Below are 27,772 nucleotides of genomic sequence, written 5' to 3' on the forward strand. Positions count from 1 at the left end.
GGTCCTTAATCATGCAAACTCTGGTCTGTAGAAACACTCCTGTCCTTCTGAATTGTGTGCTAAGAATTTAAAAACAGAATGTCAGCTTCTTTCCCTTCTTGTATATGCTGTCCATGAATGTGGAGTGTCAGAGAATCCAGTTGGCAGAAAGCACAATGTATAATTTACTTTTAATCCTAGGATTATGTAGATAAAGAGTCTGCTGCCTAACAATGTTATTTCGTTAATCGGCTGTAATCTTAGTAGTATTAATAACTCAAATCTACAACCATTGTGTTACCAGACTCACAAATCAGCATAACAATTGTCTGCAGTGCAGTACAGCTCTGTGCATCACTCTAACTAGGATGCCCTGGAAACTTGTGATGCATAACTTAGTGCTCATCAGTAGACTATTTATGGTGTTTACAACTGGCATATGTGGAGTTTACTTTATATGTCCCACATCTCCATCTTCTTCTCTTGTAAATGTGTTGCCAAGGTGTCACTCTTCATCAAGGGCAATGGGTTGAACAATAGTTGGAAGCACAGTACAGCTCCTGGAGCTCTCCTGCATAGGCATTGTCTCCACCGATTCAAGTGCTGTCAACAGCATACAAGCATGCTGCTTCTGTCCTTTTTCCATAAGACAAATAGTGTTTTGATTTTAAGGTAGACATTGCCCAACTGCCTCTTTTCCACAAACTTTTTCCAGAAGCTTTCCTTGTAAATTAAAACATAATTGGCATTTCTGTGTCACACCTTCAGGTCTACAGCATAGGTTTGTTACTCATGAGGTAGTGTGTTTGTGTGAGGGAGAAATTTTAATGCTAAGCTATGATTAACATCATTCTATGGGATTCCACTTACAGAGTTTCAGCCTGTAAACAGGACCATTCTCATGACCTCATGCTCCCATGGATTTCTCTTGATAACACCATCTAATCGGATTTAGAGTTTAATTAAACAGCTGTCACTTTGCTTCCTCATTCTGCTGCAATTTAATGTTGAATTAGTTCCTAAATTAGTCAAGGCTGAATGCTTGCCTTCTTACAGTTGAGAGGTTGGATGAACATAAGGTTTGCTCTTCAGCTAAATTCAAGCAACTAAGGCTCATATTCTGTATTCTTGCTCTTTGCACAGAGCTCCCACTGACATCGGTGGAAGTTCCCTGACTGAAGCAGGGATGGAATAAAATGTGAGATTCCTGCAGAGTCAACTGTAGTGTTACCTAACTTCAAATGACCAAATGTGAGCACACACTTCTTCTCAGCTCTGGCTAGCATACATCAGCTTTATGGATGTTATTTTCCCTTTCTAAAAAAGTACTGATTTTTCTGAAAACCAGTTCTGCTGAGTTTTCTGTGAAGTAGCACGAGTGCATCTGTGAAAGAAAATGTTTAGACAAATACTACTGCTAGTGGACTTTATCCAAATTAACCCTGATGTAACCAAGACCAGAGTATCAACGAAAGTTTATAGTACTCTGAATCGTAGCATTGGCTCCAAGCAGGAAAGCTCAGAGACTTCTGTAGAAGTCTCAGGATTTTGATACATCAAATTCTATATAATGGTCTCACTGAACTCAGGTCTCAGTGTGATATAATGTAGTGTCTGACTCCCTGCCTGACTCCGGTCTCACCATTTTTCTTTGAAATGCCAGTTAATTATTCTCCTGATCTACTCAAATGTAATAACAAGATTCGTAACTGTGGTAACTTGATACAGGCACACACAGAGGAGTTCCAAACCAGTAGGCTGATAGAACTCACCAGTTCTAGCCTGTGGGCTTCTTGATTAAATCTTTTTTTTTTTTTTTTTCCCCCAAATCAAGAATGCAGAGAAATGAATGGGAGTATCCCTTTGTCCTAACTAGTTGCACTTGAGTCACAACTTATCAAGTGCTTAGCTATAAAGAGGTGTGAAAGCCACTCAGCCCTCTTACTTTCTTTGTTTATCTGGGGAAGGCAAGGCAGATAAGCAGTAGAAGTTGCTCCTGTTATGAAGATTTCATACCGCACTTGCTGTATACATATGCCAGCAGAGAAGCTTTTCTTTATCTGTACTTGGTATCAGGTTGTGACCCCAGGGCTTCATTTCTGAAGTCACTGAACCACGCTGAAGGTTTGTGTAGAGGAGGTACAATTCTGTGTCCCTGATGCAGAGTCAGGTGGTTCAGGTCCTTTGCTGGGGTTTTGAGGAAGTAAATGTAGTGCTGATTTGAGCTAGACTAGTACACAAGATATTGTCTGGGCTGGGAAAGAGGAGATGTTTTGTTAGTGGATGATCAAAATGCTATGTCGGGTGAAGACATTTACTTGGTTCTGTTTATGAGATCTAGCTTGAAGTCAAAACTTACCAATAAATTTTTGAAGTAATTCCTTATGCACACAATTCAATGGTTTGCTTTTTAATATCTCCTTTGATTACAGCCTTATGTCTAACCACCAGAGTCTTCCTGTAAACATTAGAGGAACAAGAAAAAAATGTTCTTTAGTGCTACTGTTTGTTAATTAAATATGTTTAAATAGTAATTATTTCCTTCATATACTATATTCATTGAAGGGATGCCCTGGTAACAGGAAAGAACCATCCTAATTGGGAATTGGTAGGTAGTTCTTCATACAACAAAAACAACTCTGCAGAGTCAGATGTTGTTGGGATTTGGTCATTGTGTTGCAAAGACAGTTTGAGGCTTCCAAAGAAGTTCAGAGCTCAAATCTCCCTTCTGAGTCAATGAGAATTATACATTTAGTTCTCCATTTCAACTTTGGAAATGACAACCCTTGCTTTTCTAGAGTTTGTAATACACTTACAGAAACTTCTTTCCAACCTGGATATTGATGCTTACTTATAACTCATCCTCTTTCTGTTTTTTTTCAATTTACTTTACACTACTTTCCCCATTTTTTAATTTATTTGGAACAAGTCCAAACATTGCTATCAGATGCTTTCAGTGTTTTGCCACACAAAATAAATTTGATTTTAAAACTTTAGTTGCTGCCTGCACAGAAAGTAGATTAGTTCTTGGGGGATTTTAAAAATTAAAGAATGTGGAAATGGCCAAGATACTGTGATTTTGAAAAGCGCCTACATTTTAAATGAGTTCTTAGTCTCTCTAAAGGTTTCTTAGTAATCTTGTTTGTATACTCCCAAATTAGCTTGCAAACAGGATAGTATATTGCGTTTAAAAAAACCCATAAAATTCACCACCTATACTAGCTACCGTATTTCCTGTTCTGATGTGAGAATAATTGTTCTCTTAATGTTGCTTGGCATATCCTTAAAGAGTCAACTGTTATTTCTGCTTATTAGTGGATAATCAAGGATTTTACAGGAGGTGGCAGAATGCAAGGGAAACAAGTTTGGGTGCTGAATCAGAGCCCCCTTGTCTGTGGTGCACGTTCAGAGTGCTCACTATTGCAGAGCAGGCAGACAGAATTCTATTTAAGCTTCTTTTATTTTTATGAATTTCAGCTCGGCTTTTGGGGAGTCTTGGACCATGGATCCTTTCATACGTTATTTAGAGTTTTCTGCCTAACAGCTTGTGTATGGGTGCAGACAATGGGTCAATTCTCTGTTGCATTAAAGCTGTTGGCTTTATTGCAGCAATATAAAGAAAACACAGAGGAGGCAGAAGTTGTGCCATAAGGCTATTCCATATACAGGGACGTAGGACACACATTTTTCTATTTTAGTTCTAAACAAAAAGACAATAGAATCAAGACTTGGTTCCTTGGTTTTGTTTTTTTAAAATATCACAGTTGAATAGCATAGAGCACTTACAGACTAAGAGAAGTGGCAGATTTGGGAATTGCTTTTAACATAGTGTGTAATATATTAATTTGCTTATACTTCAATATTTCTTAATCTCTGTAATACCGATGAGTTATGACTGCTTTCAGTGGAGATGAGATACGAAGGTTTCCATCTCTGCTCAAAGCTGTAGCTAGGTGGTTACCAATTGCTTCACAATGCTGAGGATTTCTAATGATTGTAATGGTACTAGCTATGAAGCCATTAGATAATATCTATGATATGTTTCCATCTCCTTTGTGCACATCATGAATTTGAAATTCCTGAAGTTCATATCGGGCTACAGAGAAGGGATGTAAAATTTCGGTAGCCCTTTATCATGATAAACGATGCCTTTTACAGTTTTGGGGGCAGATGCATCTCCGAAATAATGAATCAAAATAAATTCATTCAGATGCACACTACTTCCTTTAATGAAACCATTAGCAAAGGGCAGAAGATTGAGGTTTCTAATTGCTGATAATGTGCCAGTAGGCAAATTTTCTGTCTTCTCTCCAGAAAGGTCTTGGGAAATTTGAAAAGGTTTTTTAACCTTTGTCATAATGGCTTTATATCAAAGCCACTTAGAATTCAGATACACCAATAATGACCTATTGGAAAGACAGAAACAGAAGTGACAGATTATTACTTCACAATTGGTACATCAGCTCTGCTCTATATAGTGCAGAAAGCAGGAGTATCTGTCACATTTGCCTGTCAGGCTTTTCCATTTTAAAGGTATAGATCATTTTCTTTTATTCAGTGAAGAAGGATCATATTATTTGGGATGGGTGAAGCAGAATAGGGTTATTTAGAAAACAAGATATATAGGTTATTGTGTTATCATTCAATTTTGAAAAAATGGAGGCTACTAAGATACAGGGGTGGAGGGAACCACAAGAGGTCACCTGCTCCATTTCCTCTTCTACCTGACTCAAAGAACCTATGCTGTTTCTGAATGATGTATAACGCATTCTGCAAAGATCTCTTAGGCTAGACGTTTTCTTCTGCCCCAGACAACCTATTCCATCAATTCGTTATCATTATTTTTATAATAAAGATTGCCTTAATGTCAAACAAATCTTCCTTGTTGAAGTTTAAGCCCATTACCTCAGGCCCTGTCCATGAACATAGAAAATAGTTTATTCTTCCTCATTTTTTGAAAACTTTTATGTATACGGAGACAGTAATCATCCTTCCCCATAATCTTTTCTAGGCTAAACAATCCCAATTCTTTCAGTCATTCGTCACGAATCTTATTTTCTAGTCTTTAATTTATTCTCCTTGTTCTTTTTTATTTCTTTTCACTTGAGAAGGTTTTTCTTGGCAGTATGGTTCTCAAAATTAGACATAGTCCTTTAGCTGAGGCCTTGCTAGTGCTGAGTAGGAGTACCTCACATCTTACAGGTGATACTCCTCTTCATACAGTTTGCTGCGGGAGGGTTCTTTGGTTGGTTTGCTTTTGTTTTTTAACCACAACAGCATGCAATTACTGACTTGTGTTCAGTTGTGATCTACTCTAGTCCCGAAATGCTTTTCTAAGAGCAGCTTTTCCTGTTGAATCTTTTCTGTCCTGTATTTATAGGATTAGTTGTGCCTACAGAAACGAAGCAACTTGCATTTAACTTTGTTGCATCGCATTTTTTTAAACCCTATCTGCAGTACTGGATATTAATCCTATCCTGTAGTGTTCTCATGGTGCTGTGGTGTAGGCTGAGAGCTGAGCTGCAGCCATGGGTGGTGGTGCAGCAAACATGATTTAGCATCATGCTAGTGGCAGTCTCGCCATCACCCAGGGCAATGCCAGAGCGGACTAAGCAGCTGGTCTTTTTCTGGTGACATGCAGGGCCGGGAAATCAGAAGCACAGGATCCTCACGTGGGTCAGAGTGCCTTGTGGTCTTGTCTGCTGGGCTTCCCGCTTCTCTTCTCTCCTATTTTTCTTAACATTTGACTTCATGTTGAGGCCACTGATGACTCAACGCTGCAGGCATGAGCAAAGCAGAGCTGGAGGAAGTTCGAATGACTGCCAGGCAGTTTGTTGCAAGTTAAACCTGGATGATGAATTTACTCTGCTGCTTGTGGCACAAAAGTTTCACCTCATTGCATAATCAGGTCTTTGCTTTTATCTTCTTGGCAGTGGTGCAGAGCTTGTTTCCTTTTTGGTTTGTGTGTATATGATTTTCCGATTTGTCTTGAACTTCATAAATTACCATTAAATGCAAATATGGGTAAATCAGGGTATGTTTTATATCTGAAACTCGTTTCTATTTATGGGATTTCTCTTCCTCTGAGCCTGTCCCTTTAAATTAGATTTCTCTATCAGTAATACATATCAGTTGCTAAGGAAAAACTGGATCTGAGTAGAATCATTTCAAAGCAGAGCTGTGATAGCCTGAAAAGATGTCCTGTCATTTCCACAAACTCTCTTGCTGCTCCTTTGCCCTGGAGTCCTTAGTTCGAAGTGTTTAACACTGAGTCACAGAAAATAAGGCTTTGAGGGATCAAGGCAAAAGACTAATTTCGAAGGACATACAGCACTTGCAGTAGCCAAATACACAACAGAAAATATGTTGAACCTGCTTTTTTGTGAACCGATATGGGTTATTCAGTGCTTGTTGCTTTGGAAGACCGCAGACAGAGAGTAGATGGGTTTGTTACTGAGTTTTTTTCACAAATGTTGAGATCTGCTCCTTTGCATCTGTTTCTGGATTTACCAAAATGCCAGTACATGGAAATAAATACTTTTGGAACAAAGTTTTCAAGAGTGGGTGACAGAAGCTAAGCTCCAAAACCCATGCATTTCACTACAGCGCTCTGTTGCTCAAAAATGCCAGGTACCCAGCAGAATTAGTGTGGGGAACGGCTCTACCTTTGAAAGACAGGAGTTCTGACAATGGCTTTAGACTTTCCAGTTATGTTATTTATAAATCTGGCTCTGATTTACTGTGTTGGGTAGCTTTGTTTTCATATATGCCATAGGAATTATTTAGGGTTCTTACTTTTCTAGAACAGTCAACATTCCTTTTTTAACAGGTTTTTTTTAATTTGATGGGATTTCTTATGAGAGCTGTAGGAGAACCTGAGAAATAACAAGCTGCAAGATGAAAAGAAAATCTGACCTAGATTTCAAACTCACTAAACTTGAATTGAAAACAGTATCAACAGTATCAGTGCCCCATTTTGCTGCTGTTGACGTCAGTGGCTGCATTCCTCGTGACTTTGGTGCTGAGGATTTTGCTGAATATTTTATTCATGTTACAGAATTGGAAGTTGAAAATTTGGAGAATACTTCAAAGTTCTTCCTGCATTGGAATCTTGGGAAGTATGGTGATGCTGAAACAGTTCAGGAGTTAGAAGAGTTGGCTTAGTCAATGGTATATTGAAAGGCCTTTGTATGCCACAACCCAAGTTCAAACTTCAAATTTCCTTGTTATTTCCCTGCAGTTAATAGCATCACTAATTCCTCCTGGATTCCTTACTTTGCTTCATTGGCCATATCAAAGGAAATTAAATAATCTTGAAACAGTTCCAGATACGAAGTTCACAGAGAGGTCCTGTCTTTGCAATGGGCTTAGATTCAAAGAGCAATATTTTTACTTTCGAGGCTCTTGTATCCTGTTCCAAACATTGCCAAACCAATCCAGTTTAGTAAAAACTCTGAACTCATGTTTTGGAAAGTAAATTATTGGGAAAAGCCCCTCATACTTAAAAAGTAGAAGCTACCTGTGATGTGTGCCTGCCTGGGCTGAATTTAGCTGCAGTCATGTTGCTCGCTATTTAACAGTGTGCAATGCAGCTGATTATTTAGCAGATAAAATACAGTTGGGGTTTTACTACATTTTAACAAGTTGCGCCTATTAGAAGATGAGATTAAGTCATTAGCCACTGAGAACTAATGCATCTTTCTTGAGTGTAAATCCAGTTGAAGAGCTGATGCTTGCTTTTTGGAAATCTCTTTAGCTGTCTCTGAACAGTGCTGTGCTTTGTTTTGTGTACAGGACACGGAAATCCTGAACACTGCAATTCTCACGGGAAAAACAGTGGCAGTGCCCATCAAAGTGGTCTCCATTGAGGAGAACAGTGCTGTGACAGACATCTCTGAATCAGTTGAGTGCAAATCCTCTGATGAAGACGTCCTTAAAGTAAGTTCATGCCATGTATTGGTTTCTGAAATTTCATGTCTTTTTATACACAAAAGGATAATAGCCTGGGAACAACCGCTAAATCCATCCTGCAAATTAATTTTACTGCTGTTTCAGAAGCGTAAGGAGGGGATTTTTAAGAAAAGAGAGAGTTAGGTGCAACGGTACAGCCACTACACTGAGTTTCAGTAGAATTTCAATGTTTAATTTTTGTGTCCTAATTTTAAAATGTCTTGGTAATGTCACCTCAAGTCCTCTGTGCACAGAGTTCATTCACTGCAAAACCAGCTCTGCTGTTAGTACTGACTCTCCAGATGTTTCTTAGCACCTTTCCAGCTGTGATTATCACCTCCACAGCTGCATCAGTGGAATGGATTGGATGAGCATTCCTCAGCAACTGCAATGCAAAGTCATCCTGGTCGACTTCACATTCTGCCGAGAGCTGTTTTGAATTAACAACTTGATTCTGCACAGAAGTGGCTAGAAAGCATTCACATGACCGGTCCATCAATTTAGCACTAGCAGCTTAATGTCGCACAGTAACAAACACCAGTGGGGTGGTATTGTCTTAAGGCAACACAGCTATTTCAGCTGTGAATATGTAGTCAAAGCCCTGAAGGAAATTCACAGTTGTGCAGGGTGTCAGTACAAAGACAATGCTCTGCATGAATCCCGTTGCACTTCCCACACAGGACTTTCATGGTGCATGGTCTTTGAGCAAGGGTGATTTTACCCTTGGTCTATAAGCTCTTTTGAATAGGGATTTTATTATATTATGTGATTTTACAGCATATAGCACAGTGGGCTTTGTGATGATACTCTTTAGGTGTCTTTAATATGCTATCAGCTCTCTTGGATGTACAGTATACAAATAGTAATGCCGCAGCGTTATGTATTACAGTCAGTTCAGTTTGTAGGTTCATGGAGAGCAATAAAACTCCTGTGAACTTTTGCACTATTGAATAATTTGCTGCACTATTGTAGAATTTATGTAGAAGCATTTGTTATACCAGTAACCAAGGAGGTGGGAAAAATAGTCATACTTTGAACTAATGAAGCCATTATAGAAGCCTTTTACAGAAAGCTTTCTGCTTTCAGTGGATCCTTCAGAGCCAAACAAATCTCTCCAGTTTGCTGGAGCTTGAAGTGCTCCCATACATCAGATGCTTTACAGAGTTTTTAATCTCAAAGAATTCCTGTTAACCTTTTTCCTAAGGAAGCCACCTAACTACAAATCAAAGTAAAAGCTGGAATTTAGTTTAGGGGTCATCCTGATTGTAACCTTATTGGAAACCACATTCCTGAGTAAGAAAAAATAGGAGATAGCATTCACAAATTAAAAAAAATAAATTTAGAAAAGGACTGCTGTGATCATCCAGATTAGCCATCTTGCTTAAATAGCTTACAAAATTTCACCAAATAAGTCCAGCCCCATGGGGATTTCTTCTTTCCGACAGTGAAAATGACCAGTGTTAAGTTCTTCCATTCAGAGGAAAACTCAGGTCAGGGAAAAAAATATATTTCTGATGGGCATTTGTTACATCACCAGAAGATGCATAGAAAATGACAGCACAATGATTTCCCAAATAAAAATCCCTCTGCAAAAATGACTCCTGGGTTTTATAGCTTTGGAGCATGTTGATCAAGGAGAAATGAAATTCCCAAATCTTACAAAAAAAGAGTGTTCTTGCAGTAATTGTAGTACAGCCTGGACTATTGTAGTTCTCTAACAATTTGTTTGGAAAGCATGTCTTCTTGAAGCACTATGTCCTTTGATTAGCACATGGGACCCTGCTGTGCTCTTCTCTTATTTTCTACAGAAATAATTTATCTACACTAAAAGGGTTTCTTAAAATGGAGCCTGTTTGCGCTACCGGAACATTTTTAAGTGGCTTCTAGAAGCCTCCCTGTCCAGCCACTCTGAAGTTGAAGTGAAACAAATAACTGGAGGCTAACGCACAGTGTTTATTGGAATCAACTAGAGAAATTTTTCAGGTGTAATTTCTTTCTCTTCAGAAATGTTTTGAAATTGCTCAGATGAATAGAGAAACTATCTTCTGTGTATTTAGAAATATATGCAGAATCTCTAGAGGAGTGCATCTGTGACATGAGTGCTAACTGCTATAAAACATACAGCTAGTTAAAAAATAGTTCAATGAAATGCTTTGACAAAAAGGTTTTATCATCTCATCATAAAGAAAAAAGGGCTTTTTTTTCATCTAGAATGTTCCAGTTTCCAGGAAATTTCTTTACATGGGGAAATGAAGTTTGGGGTTCAAGTCAAATTGGCATCTTCCTATTGGTTCTGATTTTAAAAAGCACTCAGAAAGCTTCAAATGGGGCACAAAGGCCTTTCATCCTTAATTCATTTTGAAATTCCCCATCAAGCTTTTATGTTAAATTCTTTGGATATATCATTTTCCTCTGTAAAATACTGTTTTAGAGACCTTGTTGGGAGTAACCTTTCTGTTTTAAAAAAAAAAAGTCCAGTCATCATAAATTATATCTGCTGGGAAAAGATCATGGTATCTTCAACAAAGAATGCATGCATGTGTTTACAGTTCATGTTCCTGAGCATCCCTGTCATAGCAGAACCAGAACACGTTTACAGGTATGAAAGCCTGTAGATTAAACCACAAACTAAGAAAAAAAAGGAGTTATTGATGAGAGCTATTCAATACTTAGACTATTGTCATCTAGAGGTTCACACAGATATTTTGGTTTGATTTCAATTGTGTGGAATTTCTGACAACTTTGGATTCAGGCAAACATAACAGCATTAGGCTAGAAGTTGAAGATGATCGGTGCCTATTAGCACTTGGCTTGTAATATTTAGTCACCAAATAAATAAGTGTCCATTTGTATGGTTCATGTAAAGAGCCTAAAGGTAATGTTTCTGCCCAGCAATTTGAAAGGCCATTTGATAAAAGCTTATTTGTATTAATTTTAACAGTGCCTTCAGTTTGGCTGCAATTACATTATTCTCAGTAACAGAGCCCAGTGGAAGTCTAAACGTAAGATGTATGTGCAAATAACAGGTAATAGTTCCCCCAGTGATAGGCATGGTCTCGAGGCAGCTCAGTGCACAGTTTGTGTCCTGTCTTAATCTGCTGACTACTACTCCTTTTACTTTCTTTATTGTCTCATAGTTTCAACTCTTTACTTCCAAATTTACAGTTGATTTCATGAACTTTAAAAGTCTTTGAATGCTCTAGTCCTTCACACAGTGGTCCAACCTTTTAAAAGTGGACACAAAATTTATTATGGCACTAAAAATGAAGCAACAGCCAAATTTTACTTTGCTGAGCTGGAATTTACCAATAGAATCCATATATCTGCATCCATTAATAGTAATTGCAGTTACATGCATAGGCTCCTTTTCATCTCGTGGAAATTCAAGTGGAACATGGCTGCTTTTGCTGGTGCTTTTGTGCAGTTTGCTCAAGAGCGAATACTGCTCTGGATTCCAGGGTCACCTGGCTGCTAGAACAGATGCGGTTTCATGCTGTGAAGAAGAGCACAGTTTCAGGAGACTTGCAATACCTTGTGACTTTTCCAGTTTGAAAACTCTTGATGATGCTTACGAACTTGAGGATGTTTTTTTCAATTAAAATAACCTGAGTTCAAAAATCTTCAGTGCTGTGTATTTCAGAAGCTACTGTAAACATTTTGGGTTTGTATTTCATCATTCTTGGACTAACTTTTACCCCGTTGCTGCATGAGGTATTGTTACGTGAGGTATTGTGTTGCTGTATACGTGGTATTGTGTTCTTATTCTATTGCTGTTATTTATAATTGGTAAATTAAAAGCTGGATACTAGTCTTAGTGTATTAGCCCTGAACCATACTCTAAAGACCTTATTTACTAGTTTCTTTTCATTTTTAAATGGAATTAATAGCTTTGAGATGTATTCAGATCAAAACATGGATTCAGATAATACTAGTCCACACATGCAGCTGCTGTGGTTGTCACTGGAAATGGAAACACAGATCTTACCTTTAAGATGTCCCTCAGTAGTTGTTAATGAACAGTGGGCTCTTGGCTTCATTGGGACTGATGGGTGGAGGATGACATTAACTGCAGGTAAAGGCCACTGCAAGAATGTTAGGAATTTCTGTTAGGAGCTAAAATCCAGGACAGAGTGTCACAGGTGTCCTTCTCTTATCACAGTCACTTGAAACAAAATCCCAGATCAAAGCAACAGTGAACTGTTGGGGGCTGAAAATCTGGTTAGGGGGGTTTATGGTTGAACTCTAGCTTAATAGCTAGAAAAGACTGGAGCTACTGCTGGTATCGACACTTTCAAAGCAATAGTGATGGGACTTATTAACACCTGTCAAGGTTACAGATCTTGTTTAAAGGCCCAATCCAGTAATCGTTTACACACATGAGTAACTTTACTGTGAATACTGCTGACATCAGGGAACATACTCATATGAAAGAGTCATTTAGGATTCATAAATGTTTCAGAGTTTTTGCCATTTGTTGTGGAAACAGTTTATGAAATGAAATTAATTCTTAGTAGACCCAAACTCATGTTGAAATGTCTGCTGTCCGTTTGTGAATCTATTCAGATTAAAGGTTAGTCTGGATGCTGTGAAACAAAGGATGCAGGAACGTCTCAGTTTGCCAATAAGGAAGCTGACAGACAGACATATTCATAAGAGATAAATAAATAGTTGTGTACTAATTGTAGTAATTTAGTTTTAAAATTGTGTATCTGGAACCATATCACAATACCCTATTTACTAAGGAAGAGTCATCAGCACTTCATTATTTAGACGATACTTTGCTATTGTCTTAATATACCCAATCTTACACAAATAGCTGTGAGACAAGGGGAGCTCCCCTTGTCTCAGCTGTGCTTCAACCTCTACAGTTGTTTATTAAACTACAAAGAAATTTCACCGCTCTTCCTTGCTTTCCAGTATTTGCAAAACTTGAAATGTGTTTTAAAACTAAATACAGAAGCACTGTTTTCACTTTGATAGGCAGAGGAACCACTAGTTAGCAGCCTCCATAGGTATTTTTATTAAAAGTTGAGTTACGCATTTTTCTGCCAGTAGGTTGAATGCAGTTCCAAGCCGAGTGGCTGAGCTACAGGCAGCTATTAAAGAATTGAACTCTTAAGCCTCAATCCTGCACTCATTAAAGTGGCTGCACTCATTAAAGCCATCAGGAAAGCTCACCCTGAAGTTTTAATGGTATGGGGACAGTCCCTCAGGCTCCTTAACGTTTCATCATAGTACCATGGCTATTCCAGAAAAAAAAGTCTTAATAAAAATAAGATCTATGGATGCCCTTTCATCATATTGTTTAGGCACCAAACAGAAGGATACTTACTATGACTTGAATCAGTGACTATGTACTGGGGCAACATGATCACTTGCTCTCTGAGTATAGGGGCTGGATTCCAGACTTTGTAATTCAAAAGCAGGCTTCCACCACTAAGGGAAATCATCCTCCCCTTTGTTTGTATTAGCCCTACCTAGAAAAGTGTGGCTATCCGTGCAAAAGTAAGCCTGATATTCTGTAAGTGAGAGCAGAGGTCGCTGCACACTGTAAATATCTTGACCTAAATGGGGATCAGCTTCTCCCCACAGCTGGTGGTCTGATGGGGGATAACATCCTGCTGCAGCACCAGCTTCTGCTACCTGATCTACTTACTGTAAGGGCTCAGCTGGTCCCTGGATCCCTTTGAAGTTTCCAGACATGCAACCAAGATAGAGCAAAACAGGCACCCAGGGAATGGTGAGGTGGGGATGGGTGATGACAGAAACATTGGTGTGATGGAAGGGTGTGAAGTGTTACATTAAAGAAAGTGCTAGTGCCAAAATACATTGGTCTGTCAAAACCTGTATGGGAATCAGGGTGTGAATGTCCATACCTGGTGCACTGCAGTGCTAAAGGATATGGAAATGCTTGAGCTTGTTGAGGAAGGGCCTAAATATCTAGTGTGTTACTCTCCACAGGGCTAATTCAAGATCTGGTCCTTTTTCTATTGAAATTGAAGTGTTACATCATGAGCATTACAGAACTGATCTTGTAACGAATCAATGTTTCTGGTGTTTCTGATCCTAAACATAGCTTGGAGATAATTGTACTTGGTTCAGTGAAACATTATAACAGATATTGCCAAAATATAAAAATTAGGAATCTCATAAGTATCTGTTAGAGGAAAGCTAAGTCTGCTCAAAACAAAGCTTCCCATGGCATCTAAGGTTTCTTCCCTGTGCTTTCTTACCAGCAGCATCTGGAGGCGGATAATGATGTGGTGGGTTGTGATGAAGTGTGACGCAGATGGTGATTTCAAGGGGAAGCAGTGTTTCAGAAGATTTTGTCCCATTAGAAACCCTGGCACATCACGGTCATGTTACATTTTCGCTCATACCTTTCAGCTCCTGCTGCATACAGCAGGGTAAGCGTCCAAACTTGCATTGCATTTCTGCACCTCAGCATACACCTCCATTCTTCGTATGGGGCTTTATTGCAAAGCCTTCAAGACTCAGAGGATTTAGGGCTTCACATTATGTTTTTAGTGCAGGTTATAGGAGAAAATAAAAACAAGGGGCTGACTAGAAAGAACTGGTTGTTCCTACCAGCTATTTTGATTGCAGAAGAACACTAACTTCCAATAAAAAGCTCCTACAGTGAATATAATGCAATTGATTTATCGTTCATTTTTTACTTAGGTCAAATAAAACACTGTTTGGAGTTTGTTAGCTAGGTGCAACTCTTTGAGAGCTGAGCATGCTGAATAACGAGTAGGTGGATAAACTTCTGATTAAACCAGGTCTCATTCCTAACTCAACCCTGTAAAACAAAGGGAGAAATGAAAAGTCATACTAGGTGGGATTTCCAGGAATCCAGTGTGGTCTACTAACAGGCCATATTCTGTGCAGTCACTTTAATGTAATGCTCTCTTCTGTGGTTTTATGGCAGTCCTGCAAGATTCAGTGAAAGCAGGGAGGGGTCAATCTAAACAGCAGCAGCTACTGCCAGTCCTCCTCCGCTGTAATGTGCAGGCGGCTACTCATGGAGGGTTGATGCCTCTTTCAGATACTTCAGCCCACACAGTCAGAACTGTAGCAGTACTCTCATTTTAAAAAATGAAGTAGTTGTATAACTTTCTGGAAGGAATGTAGAAAAGTTGGACGACTACTCTTAAGGTGCCTGTGTGTTCGTTCTCAGGCTTGCAAGTCTTCCCTCGGTTTGCTCCAGAATCAGGAGCTGAAAGCTCAGACCATGTCACGCCGTGCTGAGAGCTAACACAGATACGCTGCTTTTGGGTCCTGGGCTAGGGTCTCTTCATGGGTCTGTAGGGACGCACCAGCAGGCTCAGAACAAGCATGGGATCTCTGTCACATCCACTGCATGGTGCAGATACCCTGAAGGGCCACCACAAATGACCTTCCTGAAGTTTATGTTCGGTAGCTGATGAACTGCAAATACAGTTCCTACTCACCACACCCTAATATAGCCTTGAAAGCCCTCGAAAGCAGAAGCCGTATCTCTTTGTGAGTCCAAACCCAGCAGCCTATTTCTCTCATGGCTCCTCTTTCCTCTTCTGATACTATGTGTTCCTATGATTTGTGTGAAACTGAAAAGCTTTAAAAACAGGAAAGAAAGTCACAGCATGGAAACTCCATTGTTTTGCTGTTCTGAAGCCCTGTGCCTTTGTAGGCTTTTCTTCTGGTAAATCTAATATGTTATGTTATATTCTGAACAGAATTGCAAATAGAAAGTTCACCTCCGTGCTCTCCTCCATACTTTTCATAGTCCTGTGATTTACTGGGATCAATATACATCAGTAGAGTGGAAAAACTTCAGAGGAGCTTTAGAAAAATGAAGCTTTACCACACACTTCTGTCAGATGCAAATATGGCATATAGGCCAGCAATACATAGAGCTTTCACGTAAGATGTTATATCGTTAATGTATACCACTACTCCCCAAGCAGTCAGCCTCTGTGGAAATTGAAACTCAAAATTGACATGGTCTGAGATACTTAAATTCAGCAATAAAGTTGTAAATACCTTGCCATCACATAATATGCAAAAATTTCAAGGGCAGCTAAAGAAACTTTTAAACCATATCCTTGCAGACTTCTTTCGCTGTCATCTCATGCCTTCACCCAGCTTGCTACCTCCGTTAGTGATGTCAGTATGGAGAACCTATACATCCCAAATGAAAAATCAAAGCAGAGCAGCAATAACAGTGCCTCAAGGTCCATAGAAAGTGCTTCAAAATCAACTTCAAAGCTGCAAGATCAAGACCAGGAAAGTAAATGGGAGAAATAACATTAGTCTTGTGACAGCTATAGATATGATGGGAAGATAAGCAGTTTTCTCCAGACCCTTTTGAGTAATACAGTCAGAAGAAACAGTGGTTTGTGTCTCCTTTCCTTTTCTGCCAAGAGCTGTAATTTACACATTGTGAATTTGTATACTGTAGATACATATTAAGTTAGAAAATGACAAGCATTGTGATGTTCTCAAATATGCAACTACTGTCCAAAGCCTGTAGATGGAATTAAAAGTCCCTACTTTTACCCTGTGATCCTGCTTTGCCATGCAAGATATTTGGGGCCATGCTGCACACATAGTCTGGCATATCCCTACTGAGTAGAAGCCAAACTCTGTTCGGCCCCATTTTCAGAAATTACTTGACTCGAGAGTGCACAAAACAAGACAGATTTTGTTTTACGTGATAATGCTAGCTGCAGAAAGCTCCTGTGGCTCAGTGCAGCTACAGTTCAGCTTCAAAAGCTGGTCATTTGGGAGCAAATAGATGCCCTCCAGTCTCAGCTGGCATTTTGTGCCCCTTTTACTCTCAGTTCTGTCGTAGTGAATGATATTCAGTTAATTAAATGTACCGCTTCTGCTCTGCAAAGCTGCCAGCAAAATCTTTGTAATGAGATTAGATAATGTACAGCCTTTTCCCTCAGAAATGCTCTCTAGCTTTGGGGGTTTTCTACTTAGTTTTGCTAATCTGGCTGCTGATACTGAAAATGCAGACCCTTCTCAGCAGAGTCTCCAAATTGCTTCTAAACTATGGCCCTGATTTTACAGAGTTCTCCTCTTCTTCAGTGCTCAGGGCTCGATCCCCATGTTAGTAGTGCATGTTGCTGGGAACTTTGCCCGAGGACTGATTGCAAGGACTGAAACCGCATTTGGAATGTGGCAGCTGTTTACAAGCACAAAGCAACACCAACGCACAAGCCATGTTATCCATTGAAAATTGCAGAGGGTTAGTTCTAAGAGCGACAGAATGAGGCTTAAATCAGTTATTAAAGTGTAATACTTGCCCTGGTCCCTCATCACTGTTTCCAGATTGGGAGCAATTATTCCTCAACTATTTCAAGATACAAATACATTCTTTTTCTTTTGGTGGGTCGTAGGTAAAAACAACTCTCAGGTTTATTCTTGCACGTAATGTGAAAAATCAAACCTTTCATTTATTAAGATGACAGTCTTACCAGTGCTAAGTCTGCATTACTGTATTTACCTTTACGCTCGTGCTGTGAGGGGAGCTTTTGACTTCGCTTTCCGAGTCACTGAACACAGCTCCAGCTGTAGTTGGTGGGAACGAGGGGTGGCTCTGGCAAGTCAAGTCACACTAGCAATTAGCAACTCCTGTAATGGATGCTTCCATTTTAAAGGCTGCTCTAACAGTGTCACAAAGCTGTAAATATCGTTCCAGAGATCATGGAAGAGCTCAGGTCTGAAGCTTTAACTCTTACCAGACTTAAACAGTTTAACGTGAAAAACTGAGTAGTGTGGGCCTTGAGACAGCTTCCATTTTCCAGTAGTAGTAGGTTATTGATTATTCAGGATTATGCAGCCAGGCATTGAAATCCATTTTATGAAGCAGTTACCATCACCTAATCTTCATGAAGCATAGGATTTCCTTTATGTATAAAACCATAGTATTTAATTGGAATCAAGGCTAGAGAGCTATGTAGAGTCTCTCTCAAAACCTCTAGAATTTAATAGAGGATAATTCCCTTTCTACAGAGGATGTTGTTTAAAAAAATATCTTAGAAGAAATTCTATAGCAAGGACATGAATATTAAAAAATTCTAAAGGATTGTCCCAAAAGCTTGTGGAATTATTATCACTGTCTAATATTTTCTATATATTATGTAAGTGTCAGTATATTCAGTGGGATAAGTCATTCTGGTGCTCTGTTTTCCTTAATGGAATGAATGACTTTGTTCACAAAGCTTAACCTCCATGAGCTTCAATTGCCCTTCTGGTATGTAAGAGTGATGATACTGAGCTGAAGTACTAGGAGTGTCGTATATTTGAAAAGTGCTGGACATCACTATTCTTTACTAATTATCCTGTAAATTTTTTTCATTGAAATTGAGATTCCTTCAAGAGATACTGGAAAAATATTTTTGCTCATAGAAATGCTGTCATAAATATTAAAACATTTATGTAACCTTTGAATACTTTAGCAACATTTACATTAGTATAACAGAAATGGGTAAATGGGTTTACACATCAAAACACAAGATTCTGAATTTGGTGAATACAAGCAGGACATCTACCATTATCACATCTCCTCACTTCGGTTCAGTCTTAAAGTTCTGAGACTTTTTAAACCTCAGGATGTTTAATTAAGGGCAAACCACACAGACCTCTACCTAGAAAATGGACTGATGCCTCACAAATTTCCAGTGTTCATAAACTTGACAGGATTGCCATATTAAAAATGTCTCTTTTTGTCCTTCAGAACTGTCCTTCAGAGACTGGGCTGATATCTCCAGAGGTGAAAAACCACTAGGAAAATAAACAAGCTTAGACTAGACTAGACTCACAGAGTCAGTACCACTCATTTATTTTTAGGTCTTACAATTGTCGTTCTTTCCAATTCTGTGTACAAGAGGTAGGAAACAGAACAGACAGTGGTTTGAGTTCAGCATCTTTTGAAAGACAGTCTTAGCTTATATTTGACATGAAACTTGTCTTTTGTAAACTATCTGCCTCCACCAGTAATTGAATGAAGATTTCTCAGCAATCTGTAGCAGAATTTAACCCAGTAAAACCAATATTCTTACAGAAGTGTCAACAGCCCCTTTATGGCTGCAGAGTCCAAGGCATTACATCCTTTATGGTGACCTCAAGCAACTCAGACTCCCTTCTTGCAATTCTGCAATACAGAGGTCATGGTGGGATCAAGACCTTAATGTGAAAGGAGTAAGTAAAGGAAGACCCAGAGGTTCTGCATTTGACTGGTAACGGTACTAGGAATCTCCTTAATATTCACTGCAGCTAATCTGTTCATTACGAGATGGAAAGGTACATTCAATCGCCAGATCACAAAGTCACATAGTGCCATAGGTAGTGATTCAGGAGTGACTGTCTCTTGATTTCCAGGCAGTAGTTTTCTCTGTCAGCTCAATAAAATGTGATTTGTTGCAGAGAGAATCTATCCAAGTCATCTGGAAAGGCAATGGCCTTTGTTACAAAGGGGCACAAAAATATAATGCCAGAAAAAAGAAAGACAAAGAAGAAACCTCTAGGGAATTGTGCTTAGCCCTGTCTTTTGCTGTCTAGCTTCTTTATTTTAGTTTTAATCTGGAGAGAGAAGTTAGAAAAATAGAAAAAAGGGGGAAAGTAGCTGAATGCAGCTTAATAATGAAAGAAACTGCTGAAATAGCATCAGAAAGCTCTTTAAAATGCAAAACTTCTTGCTGATCTGCTACGCAGGATAGAAAAAAACCGTTCACTTAAAGGTGGTGGCTAAGCAGGCTTTCCCTTCATCATCTCTCGCTGCTTCTGATGCCAAAGATAAAAGGCATTTTCAGAGGGAAGATGTTTTCATAGTAAAAGCATAAATACTACAGGAGATGAGAGACTGATCACTGTTCACAGAGTCTCCAGCTTCAATTAGAAACTTCCTTAGACTACTGTGGGCAGGACTCACAGATGAGAGACAGTCATTGTACTGTTCACTGACCTTCCAGAAGCACTGCAAAACCCTGGAGGAGAACAGAGAGATACTTTTATCTATCAAAAATGCTTGAACAAATATACCTTTTTAATTAAAAAGCATTTGAGTTCTAATATGATCCAGTTTAATTTATTACTCTTTTTAATCACCTTTCTATCCTTCCTCCATGATTCCATGCAACAGTGTTTTAGGTTGTCCCTACCAGTCCTATTTCCATCTCTTTTAACCCCGTATGAGAACAGATCAAAACAGTTTTGCCAAGTCTGCGCTCAGTAACTCCACAAACAAGTTGACTGTGATGTTATTTCCATCTGAGTTAATCTGAGCTAAGGGGATCTGTTGTTGCACCACATAACCCCTACCTTTTTTTGTGAGGGGTGTCTGCTTAGAAAATCAGACCTTACACGTGGCTTGCTGATGTTGTAAATTGTAGAAGAATCAGTACATCTGGATTTGTTCTCTGAGGCTGAGAAATGCTTTTTATTTATTTTTCAAGTGACACTGTGTGAGACAAGGGCAAGGGAAGCAAACCCACTTGCTCTCATTCTGCTAGCCTAGTATAGCTAAGCTTAGCTGAGATGTGTTGCTTACAGAGGCTGTAGACTATGGAATAGCTTTAATTGAATGTTTCTTGAGAAGGAATATCTTTAATCCTGTACATATGGAGAGCACACACACATGGTGAATTAGACGCTGAGATACTTTCTCCCTTTCATCCCCTGTATAGCACTAGTTGGGAAGTCTGTTGCCTTTCTTTGTCAAAAGCAATCAGTGTTGCTTCAAGAATGGATACCTGCAAGCACAATAGTTAAAATGCATACAGTAATACAACACAATATAAGCTTTGCTCCTCCTGTACTCTCTGTGTACTACCTCTTTATCAGAAATACAGGAACAGAAGAAAGAGCATGTGTAAGGACATTAGCAATGCTTGTACTTGGTGAAAAGAGTAATGTTTTTCTCAATGCAACTCCTAAAGACCTGCCACTATTGCTGATGCATGTCCAGTAATAAATATTAACCTGTACCAATTCTAAAGGCTGTGTGGTAGCTACAGCAGCCACCTCCTTAGGATGCTGTATATATTTGTTTAGCTATTTGTTTGTCGCATACCCATGAAGGCATATAGCAGCTTTACAAATACAGATGGAGATTGGATCTCAGCCCAGAACCGTTTAGGAATTGCAGTTTTGCTACTATTGTTACTGTGTTTTTTTCCCTGGCAGTTGCATTTGTTCTGTTACTGACAACATTGGGCTTTAGATAATATTAAATCATACATCTAGACCAGACCTGGTCAGTCTGAAGCCCAGTATGTTACCAGAAATCTTTTATCAGCATGTGTGTGTTGTTTACTATGTGCATAAATAAGCAACTTATACAACTAACTCAGAAAGTTCATTCATTTGTCTTTGGGATGAACTCCATAGAAGTGAATGGGATGGAACCAGTTTCAGGATGGCAATGGCTGCTGCTCCAAGAAGAATTAAATTAGATCTTATTGACAAGCCTCCCAAATGCTTCTGCTCAAAGGAAGATAGGGCTAAGGAAAGAAGAGCCGTATCTGAAGCTGCTTTGTCAAATGTTCCAGGCATAGGGTCTTCTCCCCCAGGCACACTCATTACTTCCCATTTGGCTCTAGAAGTTGTTCCATGCTCCAAGTGCAGTGCAGTTCTCTGGCTGTTGCTGACCAAGGCTCCCTGGGTTTTGTTGTTTACACCAGTGGGGGAAAATGGACAGAAAGAGTTGAACTGACTTTCCTGAGGTTACAGAGGAAGACAGAAATTAAGAGTCTGTATCAGCCAGGACTTCCTTGTACCCTGAACTTCATTGAGGATGTTGTGCTATAGGTAACATTCATATGTGGTATATTAATTAGATATGAATTCCTTTTAACTTCAGCCACCTAACACTTAGGTATCTGGTCTAAGATACTTTGCAGGGTCTCCATCTCTGGTGGAGAGACACGGGGACCTTCAGGGAGAGGGGTAGTAACACATCAGTAAGTAAGCATCAAGAGAGGCAAGTCACCCACTGGCCGTTCCTGTTTCCACGTAACTGAGACAGCAGCGAGACAACGGGCTTGCTCAAATACATCAGCAGCTCAAATACAGGAGCTGAATGCCCCCAATATGTGCTAGCGGTTGTATACTGCTCTAGGCAGAAATGCCTCCATGGTCAGGAGCTCAAGGCTGTAAGTCCTGACATGTAGCCCTTGCTTGGCTGTGCAGTTGGAGTTGTTTTCATGAGAAACATTTTCATGATGTTTCCTCTCCCAGGGTGAAGCTGATGCAATGGCACCACAGAAAGAAAGAGCAGCCCATCTAGGAAAGAGTTCTGAATTACTGCATGGTGTTAGGTATTGTATTATGCACGTCTGCTGCATAGTACTTTTAGATTATATCAGTCATTCTGAAACAGCCTAGTGTGAACTAAACTCCTTTCTATATTGCCATTCAAATTAATACATGTAAAAATAGGGCATGTCATTCACAGTGATAAAATGAATAAATTTATGCCACCTTCAGACTTTTAAACCTGTCTTAGATGGTCTGAGGGAGAAGCCTAAATAGACAGATGGGTCAGGTATTGTAGTATGTAGTACTGTTTTCAGTCAACAGAGACCAGTTACAGCATAACCCTCTTAGGCAATGAGTCATAGAAACGTTTGTATTATGTTCTCTGAAGTTTCATTTTGCAATCTCGCCATCGGATATTTTACCAGAATGTGAGCAGTGCCAAAACCTGACAGAGGATACAAACGGGATGTGTATGTCAAACTGGGAACAGTTTAGCTCCTGTATCTGTGGTCACAGAGGACATCCATCTGTTTGATTAGCCTGGGGACATAAGCATTTCCAGCTGATAATCTTCATTTGAATAAAATTATACTGGGAATGGGAGCACGGATAAAAGGGATGATAATATAAATATATGTTCAGGTGGGGAGATGCATTGTCACCACTAACGATACTCATTATGGGTGATGAAATAGAATTCTGTCGGGATGGGAGCAAGAGCAGGAGTTGAAGAGATCTGCTGGTTTTAGTGTTAATATCTGCAGACATACCAGCTCATTTAGTAATGTAACAGCTCCCATTGCTAGCCACTTAATGTATGATTAATGTGCCACAGGATTTCCCCAGACATTTATGACACCTTTAGGAATAGATATGACAATGACTTTATCACATGGAGTCACTTCATACTATCTGCATCCCTCTTAATGATTTATATATTGAGGAGTGATTTTATCACTAGTACTCAGTAACGTAATAAATGAGAAAACTCAATGGTCTGTAAATTACAACATTGATTAAAGAAGTGATTACTGATATAACTCTTACATGACTATGATAATGCTTGCTTATATTTCAGGACAGCATTTACATGTTAATGATAAATCTGCTGCAGTGTTTAGAAATACTTTACAGCTTTAATCCAAATGTAAACATTTATAAACAGATAATGTTTATTGCGGAGGAAATGAGTAGACTTCTGTTACTCTTCAGTGGATGAAATCCACTCCACAGCCAGCTTTGTCTTGACAACTGAAAGCAGCATCACCCCCTGATGAAGGTACCCATCAGGGTACAGCTTTGATTTGCTCCTTGCCTCTATTGAGACCTGTTTTGATTTTTTGGATTCCTCTTGACCAAGCCATGAAGGAGCCTTGTTCATTATAAATTCCGCAGCACTGTGATCAGCTAGTGGCTCACTGCATAACAAACAGAAAATCAACCACCAGCTTCCTAAATAGTATCCAGTCTTTAGGCATCTCCAGCATAATTATGCCTCCTAAACCAATGAAGGATTTTTGTGTTCAGCTGCTCCCATTGTAAAAGGCCACCATTAACATGCATAAAGAGAAGGGAGCCTTTTTTGTTTGTTTGTGGTTTTGAGATGCCAGGGTTACCCTTTGAGCTTGTTTTGTCACAGTGATTACCTTTTCTTCTTTCTCTCTCTCTTCCCCCCCTTAGGTTTCTGACAGATGTGACTATGTTTTTGTCAATGGCAAAGAAATGAAGGGCAAGGTGAATGCGCTTGTGAACTTCACGTATCAGTATCTGAGTGCTCCTCTGCAAATCACAGTCTGGGTTCCACGCTTGCCTCTTCAGATCGACATTTCAGACACAGAACTGAGCCAAATAAAAGGCTGGCGAGTCCCAGTTGTTTCCAACAAAAGGTGAGTTTGAGTTGCTAAATTTCTTGGGTCTTTTTGTAAGATGAATGGAGTTGATTTTAATTCTCAGCAAGAACAGCTGCAACACCTGCACCCAAAACGCAGCAACTTTCCCTGAGGAACAGCAGTACTGGAATCTCCAGCTTTGCACTGGACTTCTGCAGATACAATAAAGCTTTTAAGATTTGTGGGAGTTTTGCTTCTGTGTGTATGTCTGACCTGTGCAACAGAGTACTGTGTGGTGCTCTGGTAAGGTCCGCTTACAGAGTTGTTGTTGTTCAGACATACCAGCTTAGATGAAAAAGTGGTATAGGCCATTTGTATGGTCCTTCATCATACTAGATAGCCATGAATCGGCAATGGTCCGAAAAACCAGAAGGGAGGGCTGTTATTTAAGGGGGTACTCTCCATTAGCACTCTAACGTTAGTTTTCACTAACGTTCTTGAAAACATTTCTTTATGCTTCATTTTCTTACAAAAAAAGACCCACCAGAGACAGTGATGATGAGGATGAAGATGAGCGGAAAGGAAGAGGATGCACTCTGCAGTACCAGCATGCCATGGTGCGAGTCCTCACACAATTTGTAGCTGAGGATTCTAGCCCTTGGGGTCAGCTGAGCTACCTGCTGGGCTCAGATTGGCAGTTTGACATTACAGACCTCGTGAAGGATTTTATGAAACTGGAGGATCCTCACATTGCCAAGCTGCAGGAAGGCAGGATTTTGACTGGACGGGAAGTAGGAATGACAACGATGCAGGTACTGTGCTCTAGACTGCCACATTTTGCCATTCCCATAGAGAACCTGTGTGTGGGCATAAATCCAGTATAGTGTTCTGCTATCATGAAGCAGGATAATTTCCCATTACATTCCTATGACCTTCTAGAGTGTCACACACAGCATTAACGCAACAACAGTGATCCAAGCTAGAGGCGGTCCAAGGCATGCAGCCTGGCCGGGAGCTGGAAGCCATAGAGCCTTCAGAGGTGTTTAGGAGAGGCGGCATTTCCAGGCTCAGTGAGAAGTCAGAGTTCTTGCCCCACATGGATGCAGGTTACCACCAGTCAGCTGACGGGCACCATTTTTGGCTTTTTGAGACGGAGATCTTTGGATTGTGCCAAGTTTCTTCTGATTTATTTAAACATTAATTCAGGAAAAAAAATACAACCTGGTTAATAACCCTTCAAGGGTTAAAAACCTTCAAGACACGAGTGGCCAACATCGTATCCCAGTTCTGCCCCAGCTGAATCCTTACTAAAGTCAATGCATAAGGAGTGAATATAGCTAATCTAGGCTGTAGATATGAGATGAGGAAGGTGGAGAAGACAGTATGTCCATGAACTAGCTATCCTTAGTTCCCTAAAGATAGCAGTATGGCCCTTGGTTTCATTAAAGAGAAGGATATACTACCTTGATGTTCCATCAGAAACAGAAAAGAGAGAGAAATGAGAATTTCCAAGCAAAGCAGTGAAGGACAAATCCTAGATGTTGCTAACCTCCCTTTGAAATGGTTGGGAAGTAAGTCTGATGAGCTCATCCATACTGGGACATAGAATAACAGGGGAAGAAAGTTTTAAATCAGCTCTTCTAGTGAAGTGATGCAAATAGCACAACTGAGACAGTATAGCTCTCAGTATTGGATGCCATGTTCTCAGCCATAACCTCTCTACTGAAGGTTTTTCTGACCCTGCTAATGAAATCAGACTGCCTTTTCAGTGTGCTCTGCTGTTTCATTCCTGTGTGTAAAGCTTTGGAGACGAGGAGGGGTGATGACCTTAAGAAAGGTTATTTTAATTGATCAGCCTTTTCCTAAGTTGATTCTTTTGTGTTTCTCCAAAGGTTTTGTCTCCCCTGTCTGACTCCATCCTGGCAGAGAAGACAGTGACTGTGCTAGATGACAAAGTGACCATAACAGACCTTGGAGTCCAGCTGGTGGCTGGGCTTTCACTCTTTCTTCAGCCAAGTGCAGCAAGTAGTCGGGCTATTGTGGCTACAACCATTGCCCAAGAGTTGCTTCATACTCCTAAGCAGGTAGCGTACGCTCCATATTTACTGTCGTTGCCTTTTGGGATGGGGCAGTGTTTTATAAATGTGAAGTACAGGTGATAATTCATAACAAGTTTAGAAGTTAAAGTATAGGTGTAGTACATGTCCATGTCAATTGCTTTCCTCTAGAGTTACTCTGGAATTGTCTTCTCATTTCTTCACTTCAAATATGGACTTAATCTGCAGTAAAAGTTCTGGCTACACTGACGTTTATATTATGTACATTTTTAATAACTTTCTTTAAATGATGCAACATCTGTTATTTTCGCAACACAGGCAGTCTTTGGACAGTGATCCTTGTTTGCTATATGAGCATGCCCTTGTCTTCCATGCCAGAAAGCACAGAGCTCTGTGTGTCACAACAATTTAATATTTTGAAGAGCTATAAAATAGAGGCAGAAGATAGCCAAATACATTTCTTTTTCCTCCTGGAGTCACGGCAGACTGCCAGGCTCCTCTCTCCTTTTATTTTTTAGATGGATTTTGGGGGGTTCGTCATGCAGTTCATGTGCTGATCCTACTTAATTTAAGCCAGCAAATTCCTGTCTCTGTGAAGGGAGTCTTTCAACCAGCATGTTTCAGGTCACAACCCACATGGAAAAGAAGATTGGACAACACCACCAGATCAAGGCAAACAGTTGCTCTGGAACAGATTAAAAACAAGGGTCAGTAGCAGTGGAACAAACTATATGTTCATTGCTCTTTCAGTCAGTTGATTTGAAGAGTAGGATTGGGGACCATGCAATTAAGTCTGTCCACAGCTACTCCTCTCACAGAAACTATGTTTCATCTCACAGAGATAGGGAGAGATCTCAAGTCAAGTTTTATGGCCCATTTTCATGATTATTGCTACCTAATTTTCTGGAACATAAAAATAATTTAGATTGGTTTATAACTTAGTGACAGGAAAATGTCCAAACTAGAAGGACATGCTGCCCATCTGTTCCATTTACTGCATCCTGTAAACATAAGAATCTTATGTAATTAACCCATTTATACCCTTCTCCAGGGCTTAGAAACCATGTCAGACATACTGGCTTCAGACAGAGACTGTAAAAGCAAAAGCTAAACCATTCCTAACCCAATTCTGTTATGTAGGACAGAGCATCATTGGAAGAATCATGGCTTTGCAGATAAAAGAGCTTGTCAATCTGGAAAAGTTGCACAGATATATTGTCAACTTCTCAGATTTATAGATGATCTGTCCTGAGTATGCAAAGATATTTATCAACAGCAGGTTATGGCATATTATGACAGGGCATTTCAGTAGTGCACAACATGACATCTCCTATTGTATTATGGCAGGGCAAAATATGATATCACGTGTCGTTATACACTGTGTTCAGTTTTGGGCCTCTCACTACAAGAAAGACTTTGAGGTGCTGGACTGCATCCAAAGGAGGGCAACAAAGCTGGTGAAGAGTCTGGAGCACAAGGGTTATGAGGAGCAGCTGAGGGAACTGGGGTTGTTCAGTCTGGAGAAAAGGAGGCTCATGGGAGGCCTTATTGCTCTCTACAACTACCTGAAAGGAGGTTGTAGGGAGGTGGGTGTCAGTCTCTTCTCCCAAGTAGCAAGCGATAGCACAAGAGGGAACAGCCTCAAGTTGCCCCAGGGGAGGTTTATATTGGATATTAGGAAAAATTTCTTCACCAAAATGGTTGTCA

General features: G+C 39.8%; 1 protein-coding gene across 3 annotated transcripts in view; it reads left to right on the forward strand.

Annotated features, from left to right (window-relative positions):
• TMEM132C (transmembrane protein 132C) overlaps nucleotides 1-27,772 on the forward strand; it is a 223,250-nt gene that overhangs the window by 184,624 nt on the left and 10,854 nt on the right. For all 3 annotated transcript variants that reach the window (XM_052797469.1, XM_052797470.1, XM_052797471.1), the window contains 4 exons: nucleotides 7,774-7,917; nucleotides 23,860-24,065; nucleotides 24,547-24,820; nucleotides 25,901-26,092. In XM_052797469.1, coding sequence (XP_052653429.1) covers nucleotides 7,774-7,917; nucleotides 23,860-24,065; nucleotides 24,547-24,820; nucleotides 25,901-26,092 — 816 coding nt within the window. The remainder of the gene's footprint in view (nucleotides 1-7,773; nucleotides 7,918-23,859; nucleotides 24,066-24,546; nucleotides 24,821-25,900; nucleotides 26,093-27,772) is intronic.

This window comes from Harpia harpyja, chromosome 9 (assembly GCF_026419915.1).
Source record: "Harpia harpyja isolate bHarHar1 chromosome 9, bHarHar1 primary haplotype, whole genome shotgun sequence".
Lineage (NCBI taxonomy): Eukaryota > Metazoa > Chordata > Aves > Accipitriformes > Accipitridae > Harpia > Harpia harpyja.